This window comes from Hyperolius riggenbachi, chromosome 9 (assembly GCF_040937935.1).
Source record: "Hyperolius riggenbachi isolate aHypRig1 chromosome 9, aHypRig1.pri, whole genome shotgun sequence".
Lineage (NCBI taxonomy): Eukaryota > Metazoa > Chordata > Amphibia > Anura > Hyperoliidae > Hyperolius > Hyperolius riggenbachi.
The window spans coordinates 111,139,685-111,156,056 of NC_090654.1; the positions used below are offsets into that span (position 1 = coordinate 111,139,685).

Consider the following 16,372-nt stretch of genomic DNA (forward strand, 5'->3'; position numbering starts at 1 on the left):
TTTGTAAACTTGCTCAATGCACTGTGGATGGCACTCTATGTTCAAATCTAAATATTCCAACACCTAATATCAGAGAAGAAGGCTGAAGGGGTATGGATAGCCCTTGATTCTTGTTTATTTTTGAAGAGCTGCAGAAGATGTCAGCACTAAATAGAGTCCATAACCATGTCACTAACTTCCCCCTCAGAGGAACACACAAACTAACATGTACCCTAGTCATAGACTAGTGTCCCATCATAGTTTATTTTTGGGGCACCAACTAACTTACCAGTTTAGATTAGGAATGTGTGAAGAAACCAGAGTGCCCAGAGATGATCCATAAAAACATGGGGATACCATAAAAAAAAAAAAAAAATCTATGGTGTCTTGGTAGAGATTCAAATGTGAGACCCTAGAGCTGCAGTATTTTACTGGTTGGATGCAATTGATATTTCATTGTAATTTTCCTAGTGCATGTTTCAGGAAGAAAACTCAAATCCTACTTTTTTTTTTTTTGAATAATGAAACCACGCAGGTTTATAACATTGGATGTCCAGTCACAATATAAGAGGATACGTAAAGAAAAGTTATATTTACCTATGATGTCTTCTCCCTCTAAGTCGTTCCCAAAGCCCCTCTATGCGCTGCCTTCTGGTCAGGTCTTCTGCTTTCTCTATTGAGAGGCTTCGGGAAGGACTTCAGGGGAGAAGACATCACAGGTAAACATAACTTTCCCTTACAGGAGAACCCATTATTCTATATTGTGGTTGGACATCTGCTTTAAATAAATCATGAAAAATGGGTGGATGATCAAGATGAGAAATGAAGCGTGCATAATGCAGATGAGAAATAAAGTGCGATAAAATATTGCAACAAGATAAGCATCTTCTAACCTCCCGCCTTCCTCCATTCTATCCTCCACAGCTGTCCTCTACCCCAGGGTTTCCCAACTGAGTCCTCAAGAACCCCCAACAGTGCATGTTTTGCAGAAACCCACAAACATGCACAGGTGAGGTAATTTGTGTTTTAGCAGAGTCCCATTATCTACCTCTGTGGATTTCCATGAAACATGCACTGATAAGTACTGAGTTGAGAAATACTGGTCTACATCCCCTTAACGTCTTTCATCTGCATCTTTCCACATGGCCACCACTCTTTAAAGTGTCTGTCACTATGGGCAGGTAAGGGAAGTGGATTAGATTGGCAGTCATTCCTCCCATTAACCATCCCTTAGTTTCTGTAGTGGTAGGAGGGTGGGGAGACCAAAATATGCAGCAGCCAGTCATCAGGACCTGAGAGACATTAAAGGGGCCCATACACTCAGCCGATTTTCTGGCCGACCGATCGATCGCAAATCGGTTGGCCAATCGACGGCCGATTTCGATGGATTTCTATCGAACTGGCAGGGTGGAAAATTTAGGTCGATCTGATGAGATTGCCTTAATGGAAATCTGATGGCAAAAAAATGCCATCAGACCGAATTTCAATAGATATCAAACTGAAATCTATTGGAATTCTATCCTGGTAAAAAATGTTCTAAAAACGCATCAGATAGATCATCAGATGCATTTCTTATCTATCTGCTGCCAATCTGACGAGTGTATGGGCACCTTAAGGGTTGAAGAAACTGCTTAACTAAGAAAGGTCCGAGGACCAGTGAGAGGTAAATGAAAACAATTAAAATATTGGGTTCTAAAGATTATCCTTCCACTACTAAATGTCCCAGAGCACCGCAATCATTCTGCATGGCCTTTCCTTTAAAGATGATGTAAAAGCATGTGAACAAATATTGCTTTATTATTTTTCTGCTTTTTTGTATTTACACTGCATCAATATATTACATGGCACTTAATGGAGTGAAAAAAATAAACATTCACATCATCTCTTGCCCCTGAGGGAGCTTACAATCTATCTGTCCCATTACAGTCATACAAAAGAAGTGGGGGGGGAGGGGGCACAGATAAAAACAGACCCAGACGCCTATTTTGGTCAGATGCTGGCGATTCTAACAGAAGTTCTGAGCGGAGTCCGTAGACGGGAAAATGGGGAAAACATGCAAGCTGTGCACACACCTGCAGGACAAACACCATGCTCCTATTAAAATGAAGTAAATATAGCTACTCAATTTGCTAAGACTAGACTCTAAGCACATACAACGTCAAGACTGATTTTGCAAACGAGAGTATTGTACAAGACAAATTGCCAATGGAAACCATAAAAAAATTAAATAAATAAAAAAGGACAGACAGAAGATTCACCTCACCTAATTTAAAGGGAACCTGTAGCAAAAAAATTTACCCCTGTAGGGTACTCACCTCGGTAGGGGAAGCCTCTGAATCCTGAAGAGACTTCTCTCCTCCTCTTCCGTAGTCTCGTTCCAGCCCCACTTGGCTTTTTCAGGAGATAGCCAGGCCGGGTTTGCGCAGTAGCACAAACCCGATCAGGTTTGACACTTTCTGCTGAAGCAGGACAGAGCTAGTGAAGATACACAGGGAGTTTCCCTTTCAGGGGTCCGAGCAGTGAAACGAGACTGCGGAAGAGGACGATCCACAGGCTCCACCCTACCAAGGTGAGTACCCCATAGGGACACTTCTAAATCTTACCGGTTTACTTTAAGTCAGAAATGACAGGAGAGACAGAGTACTCCTTCGCACATTTCTAGGCACTGGGTCCACATAATAAAATAATAAGCATGTCTCACAATGTATTACATATATACTGTATAATGCAGACCTTTATAATGGTGAAGGAAGGAATGGCTATATTTTATGTTAACAAAACACTGCGCACTATACATTTATTTGTAAACAACATGATTTAGAAAAGTTTTTGGATCAAAGACTTCTCTAGAATTCTAAATTTCCAAATATAAGGATTTGATTGAGATCTCACAGACATATATACACTGTGCTGTCTGAAGGTACAACCAAATTTCCAATCTTAACACGCTTATGTAACACACGGGACTACTGATCAATTTATCCAAGTTACAGCCAATCAATGAATCCTGTATTACATAGATGTTGGTGAGATTGCACAGTCAAGACTGCATAGTGTAAGGGCAGCTTAAGGCACTATGTAGATTGGATCTCCCGAGTTCTATGTGGTTATAAAATAAAACCCGTAAATCTCAAGAAAAAGCTTGAGAAGCATTTCATGTGTCACCAGACTGAGGTAGGAGGAGATTCAGCATTGCATTAACTGCATCAGAATTCTTACCTGTAGAAACCTGAACTATACGGACCTAAGGGAAAAGTATTCAGCGACTGGAGTCTGAAATCTATACCGTGGCAGGGATAAGAGGCAGTAAACAGGGCATAGATTTAAATTAGTGGTGTCCGGAACAGGTTTAAGTGATATTTCACTTTTTTTGAGAAATACGCATTCCCATTGATTCATCTTTACATAATGTTTGGACTAATGGCACATTATTTTGGAATTGCTTACCTTGCTTTTTTCAATTCAGAGGCTCAGCAATTCCAGTGATCATGCAAACTGAGGACTGCAACTATCAGAGCTTTCTACCACTTAGTTTGTACAGATGTGGAAAACAAGGAACAAATAATTGTTCCTGATCTGTAGGATACAGTCTATTTTGGAATTTCATAGCTGGCCACAGGTAGAAATGTAAGGCTATTAATAAGAAACATGTAAAGTGAACCTGAGCCAAGAAAGAGGATTTAAAAAACACATGATGTACCTCCAAATGAACATTACATACTTATCTCGCCGTCAGTTCCTCTCAAAAGCTCACCATTTTCTTCTAACAAGAATTCCTTACAGTTCTGACAAGATTTTGTCAGAACTGAAATATATCAGTTGCTGTCAGAACTGAAAGGACAATTGATGTGAGAGGTAATGTCCACGTTTCCCTATGGCTCAAGTAGGCAATATTACAGATCAACAGTGTGCTGCCCTGGAAGCTATAACAGGGTCATCACCATTTTTAAAAGGAAGAAGGGTGGATAATTCCATTGATCACAGTGGACAAACGGGATGCAGGAGAACAGAAAGATCTATGTGTAGACTACACAGGAGGTAAAATATGACGCATGTATGTTTATTTTGACTTTTAATTTTCAGTTCAGGTTTGCTTTAAGCAGCCAGATTACATACTTAAAGAGAACCCGAGGTGGGTTCTAAGAATCCTATTAGCACACAGAGGCTGGGCCTGCATATAATGCCCAGCCTCTGTTGCTATACTGTTTACCTCCACACTGTCACTCTCGCCGCCTCCTCTATATCACCGCTCCCCCCCTCCCTTCCCTCCAATCAGCGGAGAGGGAAGGGACGCAGGCGAGGAGCAGCAACAGAGGAGGCAGCGGAGTGGCGCTGAATGGTAGTGCAGATGTTAACAGCCTGCTAGCGGTGCCGCTAGCACGGCTGTGTGATTTATGGGAGACAGCAGAGCGCGGGGGGGGGTATAACAGTATAGCAACAGCAACAGAGGCTGGGCAGACCCAGCCTCTGTGTGCTAATAGGATTCTTAGAATCCACCTCAGATTCTCTTTAAAGCAACTTTTTGAAAAGAGAATTTCAAATCAATCAAAACTTGTTACATTGAGTTTGCAAAGATGTGACCCTTATTAGATCTCAGGTGTCAATTAATGTAACTGCAAATAAAATGCGTGTGGCTAGCATTACAGCTGGCTGTATTATCCAACAGTGAAAGTCAGGCAGCCAGTTGGAAAGCCAGGTCACCACGTAGATTTTCTGAAGGCACGTTGCAGTTATGGTTACAGAGAATGGTGAGCAGCAATAATCAACTAGTAACTGATCAACAATATATACTAATCACTAATGTATATTACTGTGACAAGCAGCTGCTAACAGACAATTTTAGCAGTGTGTTGCTTGGGAGGAATTCATCCCATGTAATATAGTCCTTAAAGCAAACCCTTAAAGCAAAAATCACACACATACATAAGGAGAGGGATACCTCTGGATCCTCCAGAGGCTTCCTATGCTGTCCGGGACTGTGCAGATCATCAGGGCCACGCTCCTCTTCTGGTACAAGCTCAGCCACGTCTGGGCAGTAGCACAAAGCTGCTCGTGCGGCTCTGGCTTCTTGCTCAGGCACAGCCATACTCAAGCAGGCTGCAGCCTCTTCAGGATTCAACGGTTTCCCTTTTCTTAGGCAAGGATGTGATTTTTGACCCAAGATTCTCCTCAGGTACACTTCAATGAGTAATACCATGAAGTGCCCTTGGCCCATTTGCCATTCAACAAGAATGGCATCTGTAACTTATACTTTAAAGTGGGCCTGAACTCTTTCACAGGACCGAAGGAAAACGTAGAGAAATAAACCCTGAAAGTATTTACAGAGTTTAGCCTGTGTAAGTCCCCCTCATTTGTGTCTAATCACTAGTTATAATTTTATCATCACCTGTGCCACATGACTGCCTATGGCAGATAAGCCCATTTGAAAGTACAGGCTGTAAACAATATGTCTGCTTCCATGCATCAGGAAGTAGAAACAGTGCAGATTTATTTTAGGATTTGTATGAGTTGTAACTAAGAAATGTTTTTTGTTTAAAGGTTATTATGCTGTTGAGCATCTTTTAGAGCAGAGAGGAGTTCTGAGTTCAGGTCCGCTTTAAAGCAATATGGTGCTTCAAAGTTATCAGCTGCAGACTCCTCTAGTCAGGAGATATGCAGACAAAGATCATTTGCAATACAGCTTCAAGAACAGAAGTGTTATCTGTAAAGACCGTACAAGCAGCTACTCTCTTGCCTGATTCAAAGCCATTTATCATTCTAAAAGTGATTACAAAAACCATATTCCAAAACGCTATTTAGATTTAATACATGATGCACTGTATTTCCAGCTACATTTTCAATAGTCGCAATTACTAAAATAACAAGGGAGATACTTTTAACACATCCTGGGGTTCTTCTTTGGTTACAGAATTTTAGAGACATAATTTATTTTCCCCAGCAGGGTCAGTGAAATATATATTTTTGATGTACATTTAGCAGTGATGATAAATGTTAATAATTAACCTCACCAAGAGGCGGAATTTGGGATTAACAAATCACAGCTTCTAGCCAGTGATCTGGTTAAACAGCTACTGTGTTAATGGTACAGGGATTTGATAGCCCCAAGCCAATCTATGAGGAATTTATCTTAATGGCAGACAAACAGCTCTAAAGAAATAACCATAAGTGGTACAACACAAGCAATTACATAACACACAAATGGACACATAAATAAAAACTAAAACAATGACAGATAACTTCAGATAGGGGATCCACATCCATTTTTTTCCCAGTCTTCAATGAAAAAACAAAACAAAAAACTTTGCACATTTTACGTATATACATACACATGAACGCCAACACACAGATATATACATATATATTATATTAATAAATACAAGATGTGAAGCCAATAACAACAGCCAATAACATATGCAATACAATCGTGTGTCATTTCTCAGACAGTTCATGGATCTTAGAAAAGACATGGAGATCGGCATTTGGCTATCCGGCCACTGGACAGGTCATCTTTGTACGGGGCAAGCCCTCCTCGGAAAATCAAATCAAGACGGACTTGTGGACATTTTTAATCCAGATTTAAGAAAAACGTGATAGTTTCAGTTCTAGAAAAAATGTTTAGCTCATAATCTTAAGGAAGATATAGAAATATATTCAAGAAAAAAAAAGGGGGGAGAGAAAAGTTAACACCTATAGAAAAAAAAACCGTTGGGTTTGGGTATTCTTCACAGCTTCAGTCCAAATTAAAAGGTGCTCCATTTTCTCTCCCCGTCCTGCATTATCTCCTTCATTATGTTCTCCCTTCTACATGCAAGGAAGGGCAGGGTTCTCTTTCCATCCACTGGGTTAAGTCGAACGTCTCTGATCGCTGATCTGTCCCTAAAATAGTCTGCAACACAGTTTCAAGTTACAAACCCAAACATGCACTTTGTACTTATGTACAAAAGAAGAAGTCAGAAGACAGGAAGGAGGAAAACTGTGCCCACTGAGAGTACAATATAAGATTAGGGAGATGGAAATGGAATCAATTAGCCTCTACAACATTACTCATGACACGCTGAATAGAGAGACATTCTAATCGTTACTAAAGTCTATAAGTGGCACAACTGGCGAGATCAACAAAAGAAAGTTGCTGAATTATAATGTAATCGAAATGAGCTCCTGCCCGAATGGATAATTCTTTTAAAATCAAGAATCAAAGAAAAGGCATCCAATTAAAGCAGAATTATCCTACAAGGCTAAATAGGCTTCCAATTATTAGTAGTCTGAATAAACTGAATTGCAATTCACACTGGCTGGCAAGACTCATTTTTATGAGTGATCTTCATTGTAAAATACTCCCTGCCCCCAACTTCCCATGACGGTTTATTATACAGCTTCTCCATAAAGGACCACTACAGCAAAAAAAAGTATACAGTTAAAATCTGACAGAGCGGACAGGTTTGGACTAGTCCATCTCCTCATGGGGGATTCTCTGGGTTTTCTTTGTTTTCAAAAGCATTTCCAGAATGGCAGTCGCTAAATCAAACTGTCAAAATAGTGTGCAAGTGAGTAGGGAGGCTGGCTGGTATCTTACCATTTAGGTAGTTAGACTTAGCAACTGCTGTTCAGACAATGCTATTGAAAACAAAGAAAGCCCTGAGAATCCCCCACGAGACGATAGATTAGTCCAAAACATGTTGGTTCTGTCAGATTTTAACTGCTTACTTTTGTGGTCCTTTAGTACATGAGACTATTCAGAGAGCCACAATCTACAGTGCAGTTCTGAAGAGAAAAGAAATAGCAACCGACAGACAAAGACTGCAATCCTTATCTGGGTTATATCAGAATAAAAAGTGAGGTTGCAATTATGTAAGTAAACCCGCTTTTAAAGCATACCTGGATCTTGCACAACACACGATGGAAAGTCTTTATTCCACATATAACTGTTTAAGGAATTCACTGCTGTGTGATCTGTTTGTTAAGCCACATCAGTGTGTCCAATTATATCTAATCAGAGCTGTGAACTGTGTGACAGCTCTCTGCTAATAAGTAAACACCAAGGCTTAACCCTTTCAGTGCTTCCAAGAATGTGAAACCAAGCTAAAACTTCAGGTGGTTATCCTGCCGTGACCCATCTTTTAGACCAGAGGAAGTTCTGAGTCGCGTTTTTATTTTAGCTTTTTCTTTTAGAAAAATAAATGTGAACTAACCTGGATCACACAAACTAACTTTTCAGCAATTGCCATGTATTTTTATAGAACCCAGATGAGGACTGCAATTTTTTTGCCACCTAATGAACAAACCTGGGCTACATTTTTAAAACATACGTAAAAGTTTTTTCCATTGGTCAATGAGATGCTATTAATTTTAAGCCGATGATGATTGGTCATTTGCATTGACAGAGAATTATTAGACTTTGAGGATCCCTAATAAACAGGAGCTCTTTGCAGCAAGTAAATGAAGTGGCTACACTCCTGAGGACATCTCAAAATTAATGTTTAACTATGTGTCAGCAACATTATGCATGTGCAAGCACTATGCAAACTCTGGGCAAAGCTACGTATAGTTTCAACTATACAAATACAGCACAATAATACAGTATCTGTAGATGATAGACCCAATTATAAGACCACCAGGAAACCGCCAGGATTAGAAGCCAAAAGAAGACACACGATTAGTAAAATACAAGAAGCCACATACCATCCATACCATTATGTTGTTCATAGCTGCGTTTGCCCAGGATTGTTGGGGATCCGTTGTTGATAACCGGAGATTTGGCTGGGGTCAGGGCATTACTGATACTTGTCGAGATGTTTTTAATTGGCTCTAGCTTAGGAGTGCTGGGATGTGCTTCTGCAATAAATAAAAAAAAAATGTACCTTTAATCATTTCTCCAGATGAGTTTAGAGGCAAACAAAGGATAACCTTTTCTGCAAGTACCTATATATCGTAGAACTTGTTCTAAAGGCTTTCTGACAATCTGTTTTAATATCAATGGAGTTTTTGAAGCTTCTGGAAGCCTTGTGGTACCTTGAAGTTGCAAAAAAGAAAAGAAGTGCTAAAATGAATAGATGCATACAAACGTAGACAGAAATGTAGAGTAAACAGGTCATAAAAGAAATATAAAGGTTGCCGTTGCCGACTTTCTAAATATAGCCCAGCTATTTGTCTGCAATGCTGATCATTCCAAAACATTTGCCTGAAACAAGGAAAATCAGAACATCTGATATGCGTGCTTGTTTTAGGTGAGATCTGGAAAGTATTACCGACAAGGATCTGTATTATACCCATGAAATCTGGTTTAAATACTAGCCCTGAAACTATAAAATGAGAATCAAGTTAAAGGGAGTCTGAAGCCAAATAAAAACCAAAACGGATACTTACCCAAGGAGAGGGAAGGCTCAGAGTCCTTATAGAGCCTTTCCGTTCCTCTCACGGTTCCCTCATTCCAGGGCTGGCTCTCCTGTTCAAATCCCCAGTCGTGTGAGGCTTCAGAAGTGTTCGGGAGTCTGAGTGCGTCTGAAAACAGGCAGCCCCGTACTGTGCATGTGCGAGGATGTGTGCTCACACATGCACAATACAAAGTAGCCCATCTTTGAGACCACTTGGTATCCCGAAGACTTCAAATGCCTTCCGCAGCAGCAGAGAGCAGACTTCGACCCATCAGTGGGAGACTGCTAACGGTGGGTGGGGGGAGCGTTAGAATGAAGGGACCACAGGAGGATTTGGGAGACTCTGAAGCAGGAGATCCCCAACCCTGTCCTCAAGGCCCACCAACAGTACATGTTTTGCAGGAATTCCAAGCATTCACAGGTGAGGTAATTAGTGCTTAGCAGTGCTGATTAACCACCTTTGTGCATTTCCACAAAAAGATGGTGGGCCTTGAGGACAGGGTTGGGGAACACCGCATCTAAAGAATCCAGATAGGCGAGTACGTTTTTTTTTTTTTTTTTTTAATTTGGCTTCAGACCAACTAAGCAAATAAATCTAAAACATTGGTTCATTTTCCTCTTTATTTATAAATAATAATAATAATAAAAAGTTACATATAAAAGTGTGGACGAATTTGTTGAGATCCTTACAGTTTGTGGAAAAATTACTTTACACCTGCTGAAAAGTGATGAAAGCCAATTCAAGCGCTGAAATAGGGGTTATTAGTCACACAACTATGAAGTTTGATGCAACTGTTCAAGAGAAATTCCCTTTGAAACAAGTCAGTCTTGTGAGCCCACACGAGCTCCAGCAAGACATGGAGCAGGCAGCAGGATGAGTGTTCCCAACTAGGAAGCAGCTGTTATGCTGGGCATACACGGCTCAACGCTACCTTATCAATCGAGCCGCTGATGGCTCAATTGATAATATCCAACGTGTCCACCGTGGGGATAGAGTCCGCGCTCGATACCCGCGGGCGGACAATAGCTGCGAATCGAGAGGAAGATAAGAAGCGCCGGCGGGGACGAGCGAGAATCGATTCGTGTGGACGAGCGGGGACGCGGCGGAAGTCGATCTGGCGGCTAATCGGCCGCCGGATCGACCATTGTATGCCCAGCATTACTGTCCTTCAATTCTCCCTGTTGAACTAATTAAGGCCAGGAAAGCAGCTCAGAAGATTCAATAGAAGTCTCTGCCAGTAAAATTGTTGCTTTTTGTAGGCTGCATGTCAACAACAGCAGTGGGAGGAACTTGGGGGTGGGGGCAATAGGGGGAGGTATATGGACAGCTTTCTTTCAAGAGAAACTTTACTATTGACTCATCAGGAAATAGAACTACAGAGGCCAGATAGAATGTTTTTATATTACTATAAATATATTAAAATAAACCTTTAAATGGGATGGAACTGGACTTCAAAAACCCTTGTACCTACTGCTATGCTAGGTACAAGAGTGTTAGTTTAACATAGTTGAGAAGAAGGTAGTATGTGAGAGCTGGAACACGACATGGAACGCAGGTCATAGAAGTGGCGGCAAGCGTAAGTTAATACCCCTGCCTCGGTACGCATGTGCAGGTTCTGATCAGCTGAATTCAGAACAAGGTTCCAAATTTGAATATGCTGAATGCACCAACACTAACTGCCAGTTCTTTTTCATTAAGAGGTGCCTACTAATTTGACCATGTGTTATAAGTGCGGTTGAAGTATGTGAGGCGTGGAAATTTTTAATCAAAAGTCTTAGACAACTAAATAAAAATTGGGTGAAAGAGTGGAAGACGTGACCTTGGATAAAATAAATCTTGTGTCTGCACTAAAGGATGCCATGGGTAAAAAAAAAAAAAGTAGGCTGCTGAGGACCTGTGAAAAACAGTTTTTGATGCTCACTGGGCTGAAAACTGTTTACTGAATCATTTTTAAGGAGCTGGGTCCTTCAGTCTGCTGCCAGGTAGCCTGTGTGCATATAAAGACAAGTAAGCACCAATGTCATCCTCTACAGCAGAGGTTGGCCAATCTCACCTAGGGTATGGCAGGTCTATATTACAGGAGAGCTCAATGAACCCCCATGTGAGGAATAATGCCTCTCCTGTATTGTTAGTATCAATAGTCAAAATATCACAATCAGAAGAAAACTGAACTACAAAGGTGTACACAGTAGTGCTCCAAAGAGAAAGAAAGTACTATAGAAAAATGATACTGCTGATCATGTGCAGCTTGCTAAAGGCTACAAGGAAAATCAAGAAGGCTATTGGAAGTATGTTCTCTGGATGGATAGGTTAAAAATAGAACTTTTTTTTTGCCTAAGCATAACCCTCTTCATTTAAGTCAGAGTGTATTCCAACATGCAAACCTAAACCTTATGCCATAAGTGAACAGTATTGGTGGAAGTATCACAAAGTGGCTTGCTCTGCTGCCTGTACGCTAGGACAACTTGCTATCATTGCTGCACTTTGTACAGGACTACTTTGTTTCAATGAGTTCTACTTATGAATTTGTAGGACTTGTATAAAAATACTGATCATCCAAAAGGGCTCACAGATGTTAAAGCACTACTAAGGCAATGAAGGTGTAGTGGGGTGACAAATGTTAACTGGTTCGGCATGGGTGTAGTTAACAGCCAAGGCTCCTGACCACTTGATCACCGTGAGCCAATCAGAGTGATCAGGAAGTGTATAATTATGAAAACAAAACCTATAAATAACAGCAGAGAGGTTGACAAGTATTCAAAGTGGACCTGAACTCAGAACTCCTCTCTGCTCTAAAAGATACACAACAGCGTAACAACCTTTAAACAAAAAACATTTTGTTACAGCTGATACAAAGCCTAAAATAAAATATGCACTGTTTCTACTTCCTGATTCATGGAAGCAGACATATTGTTTACAGCCTGTACTTTCAAATGGACTTATCTGCCATAGGCAGTCATGTGACACGGGGGGAGGGGGGGATCAAATTACAACTAGTGATTAGACACAAATGGGGGGGGGGGGGATTACACAGGCTAAACCCTCTAAATACATACAGGGTGCGTTTTTGTTATGTTCTCCTTGTGTCCTGTGCAAGAGTTCAGGCCCACTTTAAAAACTTCAATATCATTCAGTTTCCTAAATACCTACATTCTGCTTTGATGGCAGCGCTGTTGATAGGCATATATGGATGTCTTGCAGCATACCGCGGACGAAAGATATCTCGACATAACCGTCTAGCGATCCTGGTCAGTTTTGTTGTGTGCAGATAGAAAGCTTGCCGCGTTTTCATTGCAAATTTTGGGCTTCCACCTGCTCTCATGGGAAGACCATGAGGACTCTTGTAAATGAAAAAAAACAATTAGAAGGTTAAGGCAAAGAAGAGCAGCTTTTTTTTTTAACAAAAACTTTTACAGCTATTAACTTACAATAGGACGTTTAAAAGCATCACTCATCTGTAAAAATGCCTAAGGGTAAAAACATGATTTGTGAACTGTAAAAGGAGAATCATTCCCAATGCAGACGGTGTGCCTGTTGAGTAAGCCAGCACCTATTCAGTAGGAGACCTTTGGCAAGTCTCCCTAACTCTGCTACTGCCTATAGAGCGCGTCCTAGTGGCTGCAGCTCTGGCGTTTTGAGTCCGCCAGGAGAAAAGTGCGATATAAATGTTATTTGTCTTGTCTTCATATGAGCACAGATACAAGAGAGATGTGACAAACCGTAAAATTACAGCTAAGGCGCTGACAGAAATCAGGCTGACCATGTAATTCAAAAGGAGCAATATCTGAGAACCTTACCAAGATCTATGGGGCATCAGGGTCTAACTAGTCTAGCGAGAATTCACTTCAGACAGCGCCGCCCAGGGACACCAGTACACAGAGATTTCTGGATGACACAGACACGATCAGGGACAACGGTTTTGTCTGGGAAAAATGCATGTAAAAGTATCTTCCTGACAGCAAACCTGTTTGTACTGAATTTTCTCACACTAGCCATTGTGACTGGGAAAGCAGGGGGGCCTACATGGAATAGAGGCCAAAGTTGATTTTGCCAATAGTTATCTGTAACCCTTTCCTACCCATGCCTAACACTATCTCCTCTCCCTAACCTATGCCTAACAGCAACCTCCCTCATCTACTTCTAACACTAACAAAATGTTAATGAGCGCCATGCTGTAGCTAATTCAGGGAGCCATGCCCTGGGCAACCCGCTTAATGAGCAGTGAAGTTTTCCCAGGGGAATCACCCACACTTGGTGCAGCAAGGAAATGGTGGAGCCAACAAGCCCCTTAGCACTGACCTTGAAGACTTCATCTCAGACAATTGGTAGAGACTTCAGTCCCCCATACTCCATGAACAAACAATTTTGCAGTTCTTGGCTGCGCTCTCCACTACATTGCATGCCTAGTGCTAGATACACCTGGAATCTGAGGTGGCATCTACCTGGTGACCTCCCTGGCAGAGGGGGTGTGAGTGCTACACACAGTGCGTTTTTAATGGTGATCGTCACATGCACCAGGCGGAGCGTTTCATGAAACCCATGTAGTGTTATACTATGAAAAGTTGGTTTACTGCCAGGAAGTAATTTAGACAAGATAGAACATTAATATTGCGTTTTTTTTCTCCTGGCGGACTTAAAGCCCAGAGCTGCAGCCACTAGGATGCGCTCTATAGGCAGTAGCAGCATAAGGGAGTTTTGGCCAAGATCTCCTACTGAATAGGTGCTGCCTTACTGAACAGGAAGAGCAGAGATTCTAACCCAGGTCTCCTGTGTCAGAGGCAGAGTCCTGAACCAGTACACTATCCAGCCAATATTGTGGCGAGCTCATCGACGAACTGCATAATTGTTTATTTCTACCCTGGAATACTAACAGGGCCGGCGCTACCATTAAGGCAAAGGAGGCAGCTGCCCCAGGGCCCCAGAGCTTGTAGGGGCCCCCAGTGGCTACAAGAGGAAAAAAACATTTCAAATCGGCCTTATAGTTTTTGAGAAAATCGATTTTAAAGTTTCAAAGGGAAAAAAAAAACATTTAAAAACCTGCCGACTTTAATGGTTAATAGCAAATCCACCTTAAAATGCTAGAAGCCCTAAATTTGCAGGATATGTTAAGGAGATCATTAGGAATAAGAGGAAAAAACAATTTTTCAAAAAGACCTTATAGTTTTTGAGAAAATCGATTTTAACGTTTAGAAGGAAAAAAGTATAGTTTTAAATGCGGTAAATGTAACTTTTAGTAGCAAACCTAACAGTAGTGTAATTTTACATGCATCAAACGAAAGCGCAATAAATTTCCTGACGGGGTTTCCAGGGGGTCTATACGCAGTTGCCAGGGATCGCTATACAGCCTCAATATGGCTGTATGAAGATCCCTGGCATTTTTTCCTATTTTCCCAAAAAAAAATTTATGTTTAGAGTGTGGGAATTAAAAAAAAAAAAAATTATGTGGGGTCCCCCCTCCTGAAACTTTTTAACCCCTTGTCCCCCATGCAGGCTGGGATAGCCAGAATGTGGAGCTCTGACCGATTAGGACTTCACACCCTGACTATACCAGCTGCCGATTTTTGTTCCGGGGTATATGTTGGGGGGGCCCCCCAGGTTTATTTTGCCCTGGGGCCCCATTGTTGCTTAAACCGGCCCTGAATACTAACGCAAGCGAACCCACACCACGGAAAGGTTTCTTTTCAAGACTGTGACCTATATTGGCAGGTGTGGGTGATTCTTATATTTGACATACTCCATCAATGCCTGGCTAGGGATCTAGGGAGAAGCTACATGCCCATAACCACCCTAGATATAGGCCTTTAACATATATGAAGGAGATTGCCAGCATGGAAAACCACAAGCCCAAGATGAGGCAATGCAGTGGACAGGAGGAGGAATACCTGTGTTCTTAGAATATTCCTCCACGGAAGGAATCTAAATGTGGCCCCCCACCAACAAATTTTACATTTCTTTTCAATTCAATAAGGATTTTCACTTGAATTTAAAAAAAAAAACTGATTTTTCTCTAGAAACTCATTTTGAATTGCTGTAAAATCTGAAGTGAGTCTGAAGCGAAGATATATAAAAAAAAATACTTACATAAGGAGAGGGAAGGCTCTGTGTCCTATAGAGCCTTACCGCTCCTCTCATGTTCTGCTCGTTCCAGTGCCGTCTCCTCCGTTCAAAATGTCCCACAGCGGGAGGCTTCAGGAGCCCGAGTGCTCCCAAAGAGAGGCAGCTCCGTAGTGCGCATGTGCAGTATGGAGCGGCCAGTCTTCGGGAGCACACGGGCTCCCACCCATCGGTTGGAGACTGGTAACGGGGGAGCCAGTGGTGGAATGACGGGACCAGGAGAGGAACAGGAGGGCTCTATAGGACCCAGAGTGTTCCCTCTCCTTAGGTGCGGATCCTTTTTTGTTTTATTTCTCGCATCAGACTCCCTTTAACACACAAGCTGGAAAATGGAAGACTTAGATGGCTCCACATTAGCAAAGAAAAAAAGGTTCGCAATGCCCAGAGACGGACGACATGGGAACACAGGAATATTCTGCTCAGCCATACATTATGCTACTTGGAATGCATAATCCTATTTGAAACGAGCACCGCTATCGTTATGCAGAATGATATTGAAGCCATCCGGGAGCTAAATGGCTGCAGTATGAATGCATATCAAGTCCGAAAACTGACTATAAAACATGCTTAAGTAGAAGCTTGCTTTTAGAAATTCAGTTGCAGTTAAATATAATTTAAAACACAATTACAAAAAAATTATATATAAAAACCAAACAACCCACAAAATATCCTTGCTGTCGGATGACTTCATGGCTAATCGGATGCTGTCGGATGACTTCATGGCTGATTCTGATGCAAACTCATGCAGAAATCGCCTTGCACATTTTCTGATCACACCGACAATGTCCAATGATGCAGCAATAATGTAATTATGTGTGCTTCCTTACTGCCAGCAACATCCTATACACACCAGCACTGCCTACTGCTCTGACAGCTTCCCTATGGCTGTCAGCGCAAACGTCAAACC

General features: G+C 41.5%; 1 protein-coding gene across 10 annotated transcripts in view; it reads right to left on the reverse strand.

Moving 5' to 3' along the window:
* MTA1 (metastasis associated 1) overlaps positions 1-16,372 on the reverse strand; it is a 188,204-nt gene that overhangs the window by 88,187 nt on the left and 83,645 nt on the right. For 3 of the 10 annotated variants that reach the window (XM_068253333.1, XM_068253331.1, XM_068253336.1), the window contains exons 14-16: positions 12,502-12,691; positions 8,899-8,988; positions 8,668-8,811 (exon numbers count right to left, since the gene is read on the reverse strand). In XM_068253333.1, coding sequence (XP_068109434.1) covers positions 8,668-8,811; positions 8,899-8,988; positions 12,502-12,691 — 424 coding nt within the window. Of the gene's footprint in view, positions 1-1,758; positions 6,866-8,658; positions 8,812-8,898; positions 8,989-12,501; positions 12,692-16,372 lie in introns of those variants that run through there. The other 7 variants (XM_068253332.1, XM_068253329.1, XM_068253334.1 and 4 more) reach the window with 5 other exon arrangements.